The 18,446-nt window shown below is 40.7% G+C and overlaps 1 protein-coding gene across 1 annotated transcript in view; it reads right to left on the bottom strand.

Moving 5' to 3' along the window:
* LRIG2 (leucine rich repeats and immunoglobulin like domains 2) overlaps positions 1-18,446 on the bottom strand; it is a gene marked incomplete at its 3' end in the record, with an annotated part of 111,500 nt that overhangs the window by 30,565 nt on the left and 62,489 nt on the right. The window contains exon 18 of the mRNA XM_079721580.1: positions 11,840-11,902. Within this exon, the coding sequence (XP_079577706.1) occupies positions 11,840-11,902 (63 nt within the window). The remainder of the gene's footprint in view (positions 1-11,839; positions 11,903-18,446) is intronic.

Here is an 18,446-nt window from a genome sequence, read left to right as displayed (position 1 = left end):
GTCCCCTTGACAGATAGCAGACTGGGGCCCCAGTGCCTGACCCAGCTTACAATGTTCATGTTCTTGAATGCCAGACGTGGAGACAGATCTGCATAGGTCCCTGTAATAGCAAACCATATTTTTGACTGGAAAAAAAATATGATGTAATTAGTACCTAGTGCAGCAATGTCACTGGTCCTAGAAGCCTGAAGCCCTAACCTCTAGACTAGACTCTACCACCTACTGTCCCTTGATTTGCTTTCTTCATCTGTAGACGTTTTTTCATTCATTAAACAATTCTGAGCGTCTCTCTGTGCCAAGCACCACTGCTAAACCCTGAAACCACTAAGTTGAATTCAGTAGCTGCCCCCACGGAACTCACTATTTGCTGGTAGAGACAGACAGGGAAAAGGGTCTTTATGATGCCCTGTGTCCTCTCAAGGCTCCGGAAACCAAGGGAGGGCCCCACCCCACCCTCTCCCTCCTCCCTGGGAGTCTGTGAGCAGCAAATGAGATCACACAGGGGAAAGTGCTTTGTAAACAGCAGAGGGTGAGAATGAGGTATGCTGGGAGGAGGGGAGGGCCATAACCCAGGAACTGTCTGCCATGTCTGGAGAACTTGGGCAGTCAGCTGACCAAGCTAAGTGCTCCGTCTGGGTCTGGGAGCCTGGGCAAGGCCTCCTGGATGTGAGGGCACAAAGCCTGAAGCCCTGGGCTCACTCTCCCAGCCGGCCAAGCCCAAACCTTGCTGCCCAGGCCAAGCTACTCTGGGCTCTGCGTGGCAGGAACCTAAACCTGTGTGATGCTGCTGGGAGCTAGGCGCTTTTGCGGACCCCTGCCACCCGTGATCTCTTCAGGGTTGTATCCTGAACGTGACAAAGGCCAGGTCTCCCCTCTATTGTGCAACCCGAGGAGCCCGATTCTCATGAATCGCCTTATATAATGAATATCCCTGAGAAATGTTGGCCCGAGGTGACGCCAGCCCCTGCCATTCTCTGTGCTGAAGTGCCACCTAGAGGCCAGCTCTAGCTCAAACGACTTGTAGGTACGTTTCAAAATTTGCCTTGGCAGGGGGAAACGCGGAAAAGAGATGTTAAAAGGACTAAAAGGCAAGAAAACGGCAGAGGACCAGTAAGAGGAGCCCATCAGTCCCTTCATCAGGCCCCCTGTCGTCTGCTGAGTCAGGAGCTGAAATGTCTCAGCTTCTCACCGGACAGGGTTTCCTCCATGGCTAGGGACCAGTGTGAGAATGTCACTGTTTCTCACATACTGTAAATTCTAGACCCGAAGAGCAAACACGCCAAGAAAACCCTCCAGTTTGCCCTGCAGCCCGGACCCCAACCACCTGCTCCTCCTCTCCTACCCCGAAGTTCAGACTCTCTGGCTAGCTTGGGAAAATGGTTTTTCAGTGGATAAGTCCTCCTCTTGGGGAGACTTTGCTGATTCTGCTTACATTTCTGGAATCAGCTACCCTACACTGAGCGTGAACACACATTTATCGTGGCCCATTTATTCAGAAGTAGCTGGGTGAGTCTACAAAGGCATCAAAGATAAGCCAATACTTCAAAATCAGTACAGAGTTATTTTTGCCTGAAGAAAATTCAAGCCAGATGGTAGCAGAAAAGTATCAAGAAAAGTAAGCCAAAGCTCTCAAACTGAGCAAGGAGTTTTTTTTTAAACCCTCTTACTTTAGGTTTTTCTCTTCAATCTTTTGCCAGACCTGCAATTTAGTTTCCTACTACTGAGCTTACTGAAGTCAAGTATAATTGGAAAACAAGATACATAAAATATTCAAGCTCTCATTGTCCATCAAAGCGTCCTAGTTTATGCTGCTTAAAGATGGCACTATGTGCAGTATCCATGGAATACCCACAGGGGCGACAACACGTCTTTGCCTGCAAGCAGCTGCTGGCCCCTCTTCACACCAAGGACAATTCAAACTCAGGGTAAACCCTGAGGAGCCTGGGGAAAACTAGAATCCATTAAAAAGCTACAGCTGTTTCTCATGGATAAACTGCAGTCCACTGACTGGCCAAAGAGCCCAGAGGAAGTGAGGTTGTCATTTCCTTCACCTATACTCTCAAATAAGTTAGATTTACTAAAACTGAAATTTGCTTCTCCCCGGTAGAAACAATTCCACTTGGTGTTCAGAGCAATCTCGATGTGAGATCCTGAGATGAGTATTATTATCATTGCTGCCTTGCAGAGAAAGAAGTGGAGGCTAAATGAAGGTGAGTAATTTTCCTGTAAGTGAAGTAGCCAAGATTTGAATTCAAATGCTCTGCTTCCAGTTTTCCCAAGGTCACCATCTCTCTTGGCATGAAGTGAATGTATTAAGTACTGAAGAGAACATTCTGAAAAGCAATTCAGTTTGCCACAGATTGTTGCAAGAATTCTTACACAGTCATTAGGACTACACTTTAAGGTGGAATTTGTAGACCAAGGATGACCCTCATTCGGAAATAATGCTCACTGGAGGTCAGTTCACACAATACACTTTCTGGGAGGCTCAATGTTTCTCAATTAAACAAAAAGACTTCTTTTGATTTTGTTTCCCACTTCATTCCTTTCATTTAAGCTAGACAGGCTCTTTGTCCCCTAAAAAATCCCATGCAAGTGCTGTAATTATTATTCTCTGATAAAGTGAGTTTCCTCCTGGAGAGAGAAGAAGAACAACTAAACAAAAATTGGAAGAAACAAAGGCACAATAGGGACAGTGGTGAGGATGGTCTCTTCACCCAGAAAAATTACAGTATTTCAGAGCTGGAAGGGACCTCTGAGAGCATCTGATGACAGTCCAAATGCTCTTGGCAGATGATATCAAGACCCAGCAGTTAAGTGACTTCCCAAGATCACAGCTCTGAGTGGCAGAGCTGATCAGAATCCCAGTCCAACTGGTTCCTAGCTGAAGGCACTTTTCATTTAATCAGTTTCAGGAGATTGTATCTTTTTTTTTTAATACTATGATTTCAGTTTTTCCTAATTTTTTAAAATTCTTTTCTTTTTTTTTAAACCCCACATTTGTTTATTTCTTTATTTTTTTGGTTGTCTTGGGTCTTCGTTTCTGTGTCAGGGCTTTCTCTAGTTGTGGCAAGCGGGGGCCACTCTTCATCGCGGTGCGCAGGCCTCTCACTATCGCGGCCTCTCTTGTTGCGGAGCACAGGCTCCAGACGCGCAGGCTCAGTAGTTGTGGCTCACGGGCCTAGTTGCTCCGCGGCATGTGGGATCTTCCCAGACCAGGGGTCGAACCCATGTCCCCTGCATGAGCAGGCAGATTCTCAACCACTGTGCCACCAGGGAAGCCCCAGGAGATTGTATCTTGTTTCTAAATAAAATCTAGCTAGGAACCCAAATCTCCAGGGATACCCCTGAAATGACTCTGGGGAAACTGCTGACATTCCCCATCTTGAGCTGTTCCAGATGGGATGGGATGGGATGGGATGGGAAGGGGAGGGGAATAGAATGGAGAAGAGGGGAAGGGAGGGGACGGGACGGGACGGGACAGGAGCGGAGGGGAGGGCTCCTTTCTGAGTGCCCATAACAATAGCCAATAGTGAAAGTTTGTTGAGCTGTGCTGGGCACCATGCTTAGAACTTTAAATGCATTAGCTCCTCCCAATAACCGTATAAGGTATGCATGATTCTTTCCACTTTACAGAAAAGGAGAACAAGGTACAAGGAACTGGCTTAAGCTTTTACAACTTGTAAGAGGTGAAGGTAGGATTGGAACAGCTCTGTTCTACATCAAAGTCCAAATCAGTGACTTAAAAACCACATAGTAAATGCAGGGCCCAGGGAAACTCAAATTTTGGCTGTTCATAGGGAATCCTCATATACTAGTCATCTGTCTCTGCAGAAAACCACAGACACGGCCGAGCTTGAAAGAGGGCATTTCCACCATGGATGGTAGATGCAGGACTTAGGAGTTTAGTTTCTTGTTTCTTCTGCCCAAACTCTCTTACTGGATGGGTGGGGGAAGAGTAGGATGATCAATATGGAAGAAAACATTCAGGACCGGAGGTTTAGTGGGGACAGAAAGAAAACAGGCTTGCTTTTTAAACCAAAGGTATTCTAAAAGCCTTCAAGAGCTACAGAAGAAATTCTATGCCATTCTTAAATTCTTTCACTACCCCCAGTAACCATTTCACTAACAGATCTTACATATGCTAGAACTTGAATTAGACACAAGAAAGGACTTCTGGGGAAAATGAACCAGTTATCTCTGTAAATTGGAATTTCTCTGCATAGAATCCCTTTCCTGGGGGGAAGAAATATACCCAGCCAGTTCTTAGGGCCTTCTCTAAATTAAGACTACCCAAAGGAAGAAACACCAAGACATTCATCAGGGGAAGACGAGGAGGTAGTTTTCAAACTACTTGCCTCCCTGGGTATTAAAGTCTTTCCAGCTCAAAGGGCCTTCAGGAAATGGTACATACTCAGAGGTAAGACAGGTGACTAAGGTGTCAGAGAAAACTGGTGCTCTGGAGAAGTGGGGCCCAGGATGCCAAACTCCTGCCAACATGATGCATTGCTTTTCCCCAAAATCTGGAACTTATTGTGATTTTGTGCTTCTCTAAAAGTCAAAAGTTCTCAACATTATACACCTGAATCTTTTTTAACATCTTTATTGGAGTATAATTGCTTTACAAGTTGTGTCAGTTTCTGGTGTATAACAAAGTGAAATCAGCTATATGTATAAATATATATCCCCATATCCCCTCCCTCTTGCGCCTCCCTCCCACCCTCCCTATCCCAACCCCCGAGGTGGTCACAAAGCACTGAGCGGATTTCCCTGTGCTATTCGGCTGCTTCCCACTACCTATCTATTTTACATTTGGTAGTGTATATATGTCCATGCCACTCTCTCACTTCATCCCAGCTTACCCTTCCCCCTCCCCGTGTCCTCACGTCCATTCTCTACATCTGTGTCTTTATTCCTGTCCTGTCACTAGGTTCTTCAGAACCCTTTTTTTTTTTAGATTCCATATATATGTATGTTAGCATACAGATTTTTGTTTTTCTCTTTCGGACTTACGTAACTCTGTATGACAGACTCTAGGTCCATCCACCTCACTACAAATAACTCAATTTCGTTTCTTTTTACAGCTGAGTAATATTCCATTGTACATATGTGCCACATCTTCTTTATCCATTCATCTGTCGATGGACACTTAGGTTGCTTCCATGTCCTGGTTATTGTAAATAGAGCTGCAATGAACATTTATACACTTGAATCTTAAGTTCTTTTTTCAGTAAGAGCTCATTGGTGTGGTCCCTGAACCAGACCCAGGTTATCTGTATAAAGAACAGGGCCGTGGAAGCAGCAGTAATCCAGTTTGATGATAACTGTATTTCTTCTCTGCACTAGCTATTTGTGGCATGGAACATATACTCGTGCACCTGTCTCTGGAACTTGCTGAGAAGAATAAATAATTCAAGCTACCCTCTATCACTGCTGACCTTAACCACATGCATATTGTTTTGGTTTTTGTTTTTTGTATTTTTTATTATATTTATATTTATTTTTTTATACAGCAGGTTCTTATTAGTTATCCATTTTATATACATCAGTGTATGCATGTCAATCCCAATCTCCAAATTGATCACACCACCACCCCCAACCCCCACCACTTTCCCCCCTTGGTGTCCATAAGTTTGTTCTCTACATATATGTCTCAATTTCTGCCCTACAAACCGGTTCATCTGTACCATTTTTCTAGGTTCCACATATATGCGTTAATATATGATATTTGTCTTTCTCTTTCGGCCTAACTTAATTCAGTATGACAGTCTCTAGCTCCATCCACGTCTCTACAAAAGACCCAATTTCATTCCTTTTTATGGCTGAGTAATATTCCATTGTATATATGTACTACATCTTCTTTATCCATTCGTCTGCTGATGGGCATTTAGGTTGCTTCCATGACCTGGCTATTGTAAATAGTGCTGCAATAAACATTGGGGTGCATGTGTCTTTTTGAATTATGGTTTTCTCTGGGTATATGCCCAGTAGTGGGATTGCTGGATCGTATGGTAATTCTAATTTTAGTTTTTAAAGGAACCTCCATACTGTTCTCCATAGTAGCTCTATCAATTTACATTCCCACCAACAGTGCAAGAGGTTTCCCTTTTCTCCACAGCCTCTCCAGCATTTGTTGTTTGTAGATTTTCATATGATGCCCATTCTAACTGGTGTGAGGTGATACCTCACTGCAGTTTTGATTTGCATTTCTCAAATAATTAGTGATGTTGAGCAGCTTTTCATGTGCTTCTTGGCCATCTGTATGTCTTCTTTGGAGAAATGTCTATTTAGGTCTTCTGCCTATTTTTGGATTGGGTTGTTTGTTTCTTTAATATTGAGCTGCATGACTATTTATATATTTTGGAGATTAATCCTTTGTCCATTGATTCGTTTGCAAATACTTTCTCCCATTCTGAGGGCTGTCTTTTCGTCTCGTTTATGGTTTCCTTTGCTTTGCAACAGCTTTGAAGTTTCATTAGGTCCCATTTGTTTATTTTTGTTTTTATTTCCATTACTCTAGGAGGTGGATCAAAAAATATCTTGCTGTGATTTATGTCAAAGAGTGTTCTTCCTATATTTTCCTCTAAGAGTTTTATAGTGTCTGGTCTTACATTTAGGTTTCTAATCCATTTTGAGTTTATTTTTGTGTATGGTGTTAGGGAGTGTTCTAATTTCATTCTTTTACATGTAGCTGTCCAGTTTTCCAAGCACCACTTATTGAAGAGACTGTCTTTTCTCCACTGTATATCCTTGCTTCCTTTGTCATAGATTAGCTGACCATAGGTGTGTGGGTTTATCTCTGGGTTTTCTATCCTATTCCGTTGATCTATATTTCTGTTTTTGTGCCAGTACCATATTGTCTTGATTACTGTAGCTTTGTAGTATAGTCTGAAGTCAGGGAGTCTGATTCCTCCAGCTCCGCTTTTTTCCCTCAAGACTGCTTTGGCTATTCGGGGTCTTTTGTGTCTCCATACAAATTTTAAGATTTTTTTGTTCTAGTTCTGTAAAAAATGCCACTGGTAATTTGATAGGGATTGCATTGAATCCATAGATTGCTTTGGGTAGTATAGTCATTTTCACAATATTGATTCTTCCAATCCAAGAACATGGTATATCTCCCCATCTGTTGATATCATTTTTAATTTCTTTCATCAGTGTCTTATAGTTTTCTGCATACAGGTCTTTTGTCTCCCTAGGTAGGTTTATTCCTAGGTATTTTATTCTTTTGTTGCAATGGTAAATAGGAGTGTTTCCTTAATTTCTCTTTCAGATTTTTCATCATTAGTGTATAGGAATGCAAGAGATTTCTGTGCATTAATTTTGTATCCTGCAACTTTACCAAATTCGTTGATTAGCTCTAGTAGTTTTCTGGTGGCATCTTTAGGATTCTCTATGTATACTGTCATGTCATCTGCAAACAGTGACAGTTTTACTTCTTCTTTTCCAATTTGTATTCCTTTTATTTCTTTTTCTTCTCTCATTGCCATGGCTAGGACTTCCAAAATTATGTTGAATATGAGTGGTGAGAGTGGACATCCTTGTCTTGTTCCTGATCTTAGAGGAAATGCTTTCAGTTTTTCACCATTGAGAATGATGTTTGCTGTGGGTTTGTCATATATGGCCTTTATTATGTTGAGGTAGGTTCCCTCTATGCACACTTTCTGGAGTTTTTATCATAAATGGGTGTTGAATTTTGTCAAAAGCTTTTTCTGCATCTATTGAGATGGTCATATGGTTTTCATTCTTCAATTTGTTAATATGGTGTATCACATTGATTGATTTGCATATACTGAGGAATCCTTGCATCTCTGGGATAAATCTCACTTTGATCATTTTAATGTGTTGTTGGATTCTGTTTGCTAGTATTTTGTTGAGGATTTTTGCATCTATATTCATCAGTGATATTGTTCTGTAATTTTCTTTTTTTGTAGTATCTTTGTCTGGTTTTGGTATCAGGGTGATGGTGGCCTCAGAGAATGACTTTGGGAGTCTTCCTTCCTCTGCAATTTTTTTTTTTTTTTTGGCAGTACGCGGGCCTCTCACTGTTGTGGCCTCTCCCGTTGCTGAGCACAGGCTCCGGACGCACAGGCTCAGCAGCCATGGCTCACGGGCCTAGCCGCTCCGCAGCACATGGGATCTTCCCAGACCAGGGCACGAACCCGTGTCCCCTGCATCGGCAGGCGGACTCTCAACCACTGCGCCACCAGGGAAGCCCCTCTGCAATTTTTTGGAAGAACTTGAGAAGGATGGGTGTTAGCTCTTCTCTAAATATTTGATCGAATTCACCTGTGAAGCCATCTGGTCCTGGACTTTTGTTTGTTGCAAGATTTTTTTTAATTTAAAAAAAAATTTTTTTTTTTTTTTTACGGTACGCAGGCCTCTCACTGTTGTGGCCTCTCCCATTGCGGAGCACAGGCTCCGGACACGCAGGCTCAGTGGCCATGACTCACCGGCACAGCCGCTCCGCGGCACGTGGGATCTTCCCAGACCGGGGCACGAACCCGTGTCCCCTGCATCGGCAGGCGGACTCTCAACCACTGCGCCACCCGGGAAGCCCCTGTTGCAAGATTTTTAATCACCGTTTCGATTTCATTACTTGTGATTGGTCTGTTCATATTTTCTATTTCTTCCTGGTTCAGTCTTGGAAGGTTACACTTTTCTAAGGATTTATCCATTTCTTCTAGGTTGTCCATTTTATAGGCATAGAGTTGCTTGTAGTACTCTCTTAGGATGTTTGTATTTCTGCAGTGTCTGTTGTAACTTTTTTCATTTCCAATTTTATTGATTTGAATCCTCTTCCTCTTTTTCTTGATGAGTCTGGCTAATGGTTTATCAATTTTGTTTATCTTCTCAAAGAACCAGCTTTTAGTTTTTTTTAATCTTTGCTATTGTTTTGTCTCTATTTCATTTATTTCTGCTCTGATCTTTATGACTTCTTTCTTCTGCTAACTTTGGGTTTTGCTTGTTCTTCTTTCTCTAGTTCCCTGAGGTGTAACATTAGATTGTTTGAGATTTTGCTTGTTTCTTGAGGTAAGCTTGTATTGCTATAAACTTCCCGCTTAGAACTGCTTTTGCTGCATCCCTTAGGTTTTGGACCGTCGTGTTTTCATTGTCATTTGTCCCTAGGTATTTTTCGATTTCCTCTTTGATTTCTTCAGTGACCTCTTGGTTATTTAGTAACGTATTGTTTAGCCGCCATGTGTTTGTGTTTTTTACGTTTTTTTCCCTGTAATTGATTTCTAATCTCATAGCGTTGTGGTCAGAAAAGATGCTTGATATGATTTCAATTTTCTTAAATTTACTGAGCCTTGATTTGTGACCCAAGATGTGATCCTAGAGAATGTTCTGTGCCCACTTGAGAAGAATGTGTAATCTGCTCTTTTTGGATGGAATGTCCTCTGAGTATCAATTAAATCTATCTGGTCTATTGTGTCATTTAAAGCTTCTGTTTCCTTAATTTCCTGTTTGGATGATCTGTCCATTGGTGTAAGTGAGGTGTTAAAGTCCACCACTATTATTGTGTTACTGTTGATTTCCTCTTTTATTACTGTTAGTAGTTGCCTTATGTATTGAGGTGCTCCTATGTTGGGTGCATGTATATTTATAATTGTTATATCTTCTTCTTGGATTGATGCCTTGAAAATTATGTAGTGTCCTTCCTTGTCTTTTGTAACATTCTTTATTTTAAAGTCTATTTTATATGATATGAGTATTGCTACTCCAGCTTTCGACTTCCATTTGCATGGGGTATCTTTTTCCATCCCCTCACTTTCAGTCTGTATGTGTCCCTAGGTCTGAAGTGGGTCTCTCGTAGACAGCATATATATGGGTCTTGTTTTTGTATCCATTCAGCAAGCCTGTGTCTTTTGGTTGGAGCATTTAATCCATTCACGTTTAAGGTAATTATCGATATGTATGTTCCTATGACCATTTTCTTAATTGTTTTGGGTTTGGTTTTTTAGGTCCTTTTCTTGTGTTTCGTAGTTAGAGAAGTTCCTTTAGCATTTGTTGTAGAGCTGCTTCGGTGGTGCTGAATTTTCTTAGCTTTTGCTTGTCTGTTAAGCTCTTGGTTTCTCCATCAAATCTGAATGAGATCCTTGCTGGGTAGAGTAATCTTGGTTGTAGGTTCTTCCCTTTCATCACTTTAAGTATATCATGCCACTGCCTTCTGACTTGTAGAGTTTCTGCTGAGAAATCAGCTGTTAACCTTATGGGGGTTCCCTTGTGTGTAATATGTCATTTTTCCTTTGCTGCTTTCAATAATTTTTCTTTGTCTTTAATTTTTGTCAGTTTGATTATTATGTGTCTCGGCGTGTTTCTCCTTGGGTTTATCCTTTATGGGACTCTCTGTGCTTCCTGGACTTGGGTGGCTAGTTCCTTTCCCATGTTAGGGAAGTTTTCAACTATAATCTCCTCAAATATTTTCTCGGGTCCTTTCTCTCTCTCTTCTCCTTCTGAGACCCCTATAATGCGAATGTGGCTGCGTTTAACGTTGTCCCGGAGTTCTCTTAGTGTGTCTTCATTTCTTTTCATTCTTTTTCCTTTATTCTGTTCCACAGCAGTGAATTCCTCCATTCTGTCTTCCAGGTCACTTATCCATTCTTCTGCCTCAGTTATTCTGCTATTGTTTCCTTCTAGTGTATTTTTCATTTCAGTTATTGTATTGTTCATCTCTGTTTGTTCTTTAATTCTTCTAGGTCTTTGTTAAACATTTCTTGCATCTTCTCGATCTTTGCCTCCATTCTTTTTCCGAGGTCCTGGATCATGTTTACTATCATTATTCTGAATTCTTTTTCTGGAAGGTTGCCTATCTCCACTTCATTTAGTTGTTTTTCTGGGGTTTTATCTTGTTCCTTGATCTGGTACAGAGTCCTCTGCCTTTTCATCTTGTCTATCTTTCTGTGAATGTGGTTTTTGTTCCACGGCTGCAGGATTGTAGTTCTTCTTGCTTCTGCTGTCAGCCCTCTGGTGGATGCCTATTGTTTTTGAGAGAGAGGAATTCACATAGGCTTTGATGGAACATTTAAGGGGACACACAATTAAACTATTTGATCTGGCATATGACTCAAGAGCAGCCACTCATTCCACATATGGGGTTGTACTTGTTGATTTAAAAAGCCAGTTTCTCCTTGGGAGAGAAGAATAAAATAGAAGCTTAAAAGCACTTACTCTTGAATGCTCCAAATCCTTTGCTTCTTTGTTCCCAGATGCACTCAACTTACAATCATTTATGCTGTAAACACGTGTCAGTTTTTTGTGTTCTGGCAAAGCATCGTGCAGTGCTGCAGTCCCTTTTGTTTGAACACTTGTGTGGCTGGGGATGTGTGGTGCTTCAGAACTGCCAGCATGCCAGCGTGTTCGTCAGTTTCATTTCCAGTTTCTCTACAGTGCATTTCAGTATACAAATCATTGACTGGGGTGAGAGAAGCAGCAGCAGCTCAGCAGAAGACCATGGGCTTCAGATCATGTGACTGTAAGCAACTCATTTAGCCTGAGTTATAAGAAAATTCTGCCAACCTGTCTGGGTTATTGTAAGGCTGTATTTAGTTTGCTCAGGCTACTGTAACAAAATACCACAGACTGCATGGCCTAAATGACAGAAACTTATTTTTTCACAGTTCTGAAGTCTGGAAGTCCAAAGTCAATGTGTCAGCAGCTCTGATTTCTTCTGAGGCCTCTCATTTGCCTGCAGATGGCTGCTTTCTTGCTGTGTCCTTCTCGCACATGGTCTTTCTTCTGTGCACATGCAGGTTTGCTGCCCAAATTTCCTTCTTCTTATGATGACACTGGTCATATTAGATTAGGGCCTACCCTAAAGACCTCATTTTAATTTAATTACCTTTAATGATCTTATACAGTCGCATTCTGAGGTACCAGAGATCAGGGCTTCGATTTGAGGGGCCTGGAATTTGAAGGGCACGGAGTTCAGCCCATAACAAAGACTAAATGACAAAGTAGGGTCTTGATGAAAGCTCACATTTTTTCCTTTCTTTGACATGGGGAAAGAACCTGTGCTTTGGAATCATAAAGCATAATTTCAACTCCTGGTTCTGTTGCCTGCTAATTATGTGATTTTGGCCAAGTTGCTTGTTTCAACATCTGTAAAATGGGAATAAGACTACCTCCCTCAAACCACTATTGTGAAGATAAAGTGCTGAGTATGTAAAGTGCTTAACAATACCTGGAAGGGGTAGGCAGAATATATTTGCTAATTTTGCATTATTTGTTCCTAGCAATAATTGTGATTAATGCTTCCTACTTGTCTCTTTTTGTCAAAGAGCTCTGGCAACTGGCCTTGATGATGGCCTGTGAACTAAATAAACAAAGTGACCAAACTTGGTCCTAGAGGTTTCAAGATTTCTTGATTGGCTGAACAAAGCAGCAGAGGTGGCAGATGGAACATCCCCAACAGAGCCTTGATTACACAAGTCCACATCAGACCCCCAGAGCATCAGACCATCTCCTTCCCAGTATGACCACCCCTGTACTTCTGCTTTCCTTAGCCTATCTCATGACAGAATTTCCCCTACAACAAAAGTCACAGGCAGCCCATCCTGAAAGCACTGGCAAGAAAGACAACAGGACTGGAACACAAGCAGCATCTACAAAGGACTCTACCACACAAGTGAGGAGCTTTAGAGCAGGGGGAGGTAGCTGAGCTGAAAGGTGTTGTAATTGTTACTTCTAGTCAGGGAAGACTCTAGACAGAAGCCTAGTTCTCCGTTTCAACCACTGCAAACCAGCAAGTTTAAAGGGAACCTCCAGAAATGAGCAAGACCAACCCCCATCATGACACATAACCGTGTTACTACATGGTTGCAGCAGTGCTACTCCAAAAATGGTCTGCAGATCTTGCCTATCTGCCAACTCTTTGCTACAGTTCATGACAAAGCACAGAATAAGCACTTAGAAACTTTAACAGCAGTTTGACAGAATACTTTTATATGTTAAATCTATAATAAAAACTTTACACTTTTATTTCGTGTCCTTTATTTTTCTAGAAATTCATTCTTATTATATTTTACAAAAGTACTGGTCCATGGTAACTGGCCCTGCAGCACAGACAACTTCAGCACTAGGTTACAAGCTTCTAAATACCTGAGTGTGAATAAATATCTTTCACAACTCAGCAGGACCCTACTACTTGGGCCCTAGTACATCTCACTTCAAAACAAAAAATATGAAAAACCATGGCATTTTTCTTCACTCCACCTAGTAAGAAAACGATAGTCAGGAATAAAGTAAAAATCAACTTCCAGTATACATTCCAGTCCAGACTTTCACCATAATGAAAGTGATCAATGTCCAGAGGCTTTTATTCCTATGTTTATAAAGACTGGAGACATAATACTCTGTTCAGAACTGGAAGGTATCACAGTGGGGAAAATCCTGAATATGAGTCAGAAATTCTGCATTCAAATTCGGGCTTTAAGAGCTTTTTGACATTGTGTAGGTGATAATCTGAGCCACTTTTGTTAACTACAAAAAGTGGAGATTAAAATCCTCTGCCCAATCTACATCTTATGAGTGCTGTGAGAGTCAAAAATAAAATAATGTCTGTGGGATGTGCCTCATAAAGAATAAAGTGCAGCACAGGTGACGATGGGATCAGTATTGTCAGCTCAGCTTTCAAAGAGCTGACAGACTCAAAGGAAATAGCCCCTAACATGGTACAGTGAGGAAGCTGACCAGAATACTGACATTCTTCAAGTATCTTGTTAAAGATTTACCAGATTAGAAACACTGCCTTCAAATTCTTCTCGGTGCAGAAAGCACTGTTTTCTAACAAACCGTTAGGTGTGTTTGTTTTCATCCTGCCAAGTGTACAGCACCCTGGTGGGTAGCACGAAGGAGAAAGAAGAGAGTGCACAGTGCCTTCCTGGAGCAGTTCACAGTGCAGGGTGCACCAGTGGCAGGCTCGAGGCTGTGTGACTCTTAAACACGGCAGGAACTAGAGAAGGGCAACTCTCACTCTTTTTTTTTTTTTTTTTTTTTTGCGGTACGCGGGCCTCTCACTGTTGTGGCCTCTCCCATTGCGGAGCACAGGCTCCAGATGCACAGGCTCAGCAGCCATGGCTCACGGGCCCAGCCGCTCCACGGCATGTGGGATCTTCCCGGACCGGGGCATGAACCCGCGTCCCCTGCATTGGCAGGTGGACTCCCAAACACTGCACCACCAGGCAAGCCCACTCTTTCCCATTTTAACTTGCACAGCTATTTGGAGACCCTCTCAAAAGGATCACAAACTTAAAAATGAACCATTTCATTCCTGTCCTTTAGGCAAGAGAAGACCAGAAAATCATAATGTATTTTAGCTTTATTGAAGACACATTACAGTAGACAAACAAGTAGACAAACACATGCTTTATAAAATATACATTCTCATGTGTGAGAAAATATAAATAAGACACTAGGAAATAGCCACACTGAACACAACAACTTGGCTTATATAACTCTCTTTAGGTACATCTAGTATCAGGGCTGCTCAGACTGACATCCTCTGATAGGGGTAAAAAGGGAGAACAGGGGGAAGTAGAGGGTAGAAGTAGTCTCTCAGTGGATCAAGAGGCCACTTTAAGTAGCCAAAAGATATTCCAAGAGCACTTGACCCCCTGATGATCAATTTCTCTTTAAAGACAGAGTTGACAAAAGATCAGTCTACTCCTTACATTTGAAAACAGGCTCAAATCAAGCTTTTTATTCACTTTCACCCCACCTATTGGTGGAGATTATTAGGATTGCTAAGAAACACTCAACACACAACCTTGAAGGAGCAGGTCCAAATATTCCTCCTCACCCATGCATGCACGCACACACACACACCCCTACCCCTTACTACCCACAAAACCTCCAGATGATTTGTGGGCTTTCAGGTGTTGTTTTGTTAAGAGAAGCTTGTAACATATCTCAATTCAGAACATGTTATTTTTGTCAACAAATGAGGAGGAAGGGAGGAAGGGGGGGAGGAAGGGGGGAAGGGGGGAAGGAAGGAAGAAAATTAAGGCTAACTGATGTTGGCTTAGATTGTACTACAAACAAAAAAGTTTTAAATTAGAAGAAGAAAGAGGGAAAAACATCTGCCACAGTGAACTGGGAAAGAGACCACGTAAGAGAAAAATGAAACATTACTTACAGGTTGCCTAAAAATCTTAGCTCAACTTTCTAAGGTCCAACTGTTTCACAATTACTTCAGTAATCTGCATCAAGAAGCAAAGTAAGAAATGGAGGCTGTAGCATAAAATGACAGCCAGTTTACCTCGGATACTCCATTACCCTCTTGGCATTTCTGTGGATATTAAAATAATAAGAAGATGCCATAACACACTCAGGTAAAATACTGGGTATAAACTTGAACATCACAATTCCAACCCCATTCCAAATGGAGTCCCACTGATTCAAAGAAACAGGAATAAAAATTAAAGAGTAAAAGGGAAGGTTATAATACATTACAGGCTTTAAAAGTTTTTATTATGGTCATACCATTTGGGTTAGGAACCTTATAGATTTTCTCAGAAGAATAAGTCCAGAGTTTCATGTTTTCAGCCATTAACAGAAAACAGGCTCCTTTTGTCAATCAAAGAACATAATCTTTTAGTTAAAAAAAAAAATCTTTTTAAGTGTTCCACACTTACCGTATATAAAGAGTTCTGAAAGACAAAGTTTTAAGCCTGTCTTACTTCTGAAGATTTCCAATGATAAAATTGAAAGACAGCTAAAAGTCATCTTGCCCATATTTGATTTCAATGCAGAAATTTCTTCAATGCTATTAACAGATGATTATTCAGCTTCTATATATACTTCTTCCATGAAAGGCTGATTATTCCAAATGTCAGACAAATCTAATTATTAGAGTGTTAGCTTATATAGAATTATTGGCAAGCGTGTACTGCATCTCCCTGTAACTTCCTCCCCACTGATATGACCCCTGTCCGCTGGAATAAAAAGAGTGAATCTAATCTTTGTTTTATATGACAACCTTTTCAGTAACTAAAGACTTTTATCATCTCTCCCTTTTCTTAGGAAAATGGATAATAGAGTCTAAGTTGCTTAACATCTTAATGTTTCTTTTACAACCTGCCAATGCGCAATGTGAAGGCAACTGTTTTTAAACATGATAGTTACCTTACAGAGAAAGTACACATTTAAAGCATTCTAAGATGGCACATTAGAGGGAATGGCACACTGGGCTGGGTTTCTGGTATTTCCTATCCTACAGATTAACTTACATCTAGGGAAAGCACTTTAGAGGCTACTGAGTGACAGGCAGCCAACGGGTCAGGCATAGACTCTGTGGCAGGAAGACTTGGAGTATAAGCACAATGTTATTTCTTCTTCCAGGTATACTTACAGAATCAGTCTAAGAGGGGCACAAACAAATTAAGAGAATTTATGTATCCCTACTGATATGAAGTGGTAATTGGGACAATATTTCTCTCAACATTTTAGTTTGCCTTGCTTTTGCAACATTTTTGATTAAATTGGTGGCAGGTAGACATTACACTGATGGGAAGAAACACGGATGAGCCACTAATCCAGTTTATGGTAGAGCATTTGCTATATGCTCTACATATGCAATACTGAAAAATTTCAGGAATTCCAACTCCTAAGATTAGAATTTATTAAATTTACTATTTTTTAAGACCAGGGATAGGCTATTCACAGTTAAATAAATTCCTGACTAGTTTTTTAGGCAAGTTTTTTAGTTATTTAGGAAAGCTAGCAATACCTGGGAGGACATCTCAACCATTCGAGTTGACAGAGAACCTGGCTATTCGGGAGACCAGCCTGACACCACTGGCAGTAGAAAGACCACTGCTAAAGCAGAGGCAGCAATCATGTATTTTAAGTTTTCTAGAGCACCGGTCTGCAGCCTGTTTTTTGTCCTCTCACATGTAACAGCTGATGTTCACTTGCAGCCTTGTTCTAACTCCACATTTTTCACTAAAGAAAGTCCATCAGAATGTGAGTAAGAGTACTATAATTAGAGAGATGACCTTGAATACATTAGAAAGGTAAGTGAGTCACAAACTAGTTACAAATTAGTTGTGGCACACCTCTCAACTGATTCTGATACTCTGGTGTACTGTAATACTAGCATTCAGACCTGGTGTTCTGGAGGACAATGGATGGTTCTCAATCTACTCAAGATTCTTTATGTTTACTGACACTGTTTTAGAAGCTGAATATTTCTTCTCCTTATGAGGATTTCTTATAGCATTACTCCTGCTAGAGAGGAAATAAATCTGGCTCAAGTCAGAGTAAGCAGCATCACTCCTGTTCTACTCTAAAAAATATTTCATGAAAGCAGCTTTTTATTAGAGTAGATAATCCTCCTTGATTCCAGGAGGGAATCACAGATTCATAGAATGTTACAGCTGGAAAGGGCTTTAAAGCATCTAGTAAAATGCCCTCATTTCATAAATGAGAAAGTCAGGCTGAGATGTAAAGGGACTTGCCCTTGATTACACAACTAGTAAGCAGCAGAGCTAGGAACTAAATCAGGTTTCGTGATTCTAAGTCAGTCCAGTACAAATTATACTACAACCTAGTAATTAAGAAGATGGATCAGAAATTGAAGGGAGAAGAAAATAGTGATACTTAAGGAGTTCAAAGTGAAAATGAAGAGAGGCTGACAATTTAAAAAGGAAAAAGACAAAGGCATGATGGCATAAAACAGCTAGAAAAGTGCTGCTGCCTATGGGAGAAAAATTTAGGATTGAAAAACAGTATGAAATTCAGCTAAACTTCCTGGCAAAGAGCTGAGAAATTATGTGAGTTTAAAACCCTTGAAATGCACAATGACTTAGAAATAGATTATTTTCATTTAAGTGGTTGAAGTCATCTAGTATGTAACTAGTCCTCACTAAATTTAGAGGATAGAATCCGACAGCCTTTCTTTTTTTCTGAAAGCAGAAAGAAAGAAGAGCTTTAGTCCATTACACTTTATTAGAGCACTAAGTCTTTTGCTTACAAAAAACTTTTTGCTATCAGAAATTCAAGAAAACTTTTTGGCTTAAATAATCACTTGTACAAAACAAGGACCACTCTAAAGCTTTACAGTATAAGAATTTCTGCACGTTCTTCTACTCCCAAAAGCAGTCTTCCCTTCTTAAGACATACTGTGCATTGGTAGAAGAGATATTATTTTGAAAAACAAACACACACACACAGAGAAAAAAAAGCAATCTTTGGTTTCCTCATCAACTAAGTACTTTGCTGAAGGAAGATATTCCCCAAACAAGTTTTCCTTTATCTATGTGCATATGACAATGACAAGACTGCTAGTCTTTCAAAAAAGCCTTTTTATGCTTGAAAGATTATATTACCTGGCACTTGTAAACAGATGACAAATGATTAGCTGTACAAATCTTTAGGCATAAAGAAAGTGGTTAATTACACCAAGATTGTGTTTGTGTGTACGCAATCACTAGGTACCTTGCTTCTAT

Source organism: Hyperoodon ampullatus (genome assembly GCF_949752795.1).
Source record: "Hyperoodon ampullatus genome assembly, chromosome: 2".
NCBI classification, from domain to species: domain Eukaryota; kingdom Metazoa; phylum Chordata; class Mammalia; order Artiodactyla; family Ziphiidae; genus Hyperoodon; species Hyperoodon ampullatus.
Note: the sequence above shows the minus strand (reverse complement) of the source record. Positions and strands in the feature narration are given on the sequence as shown.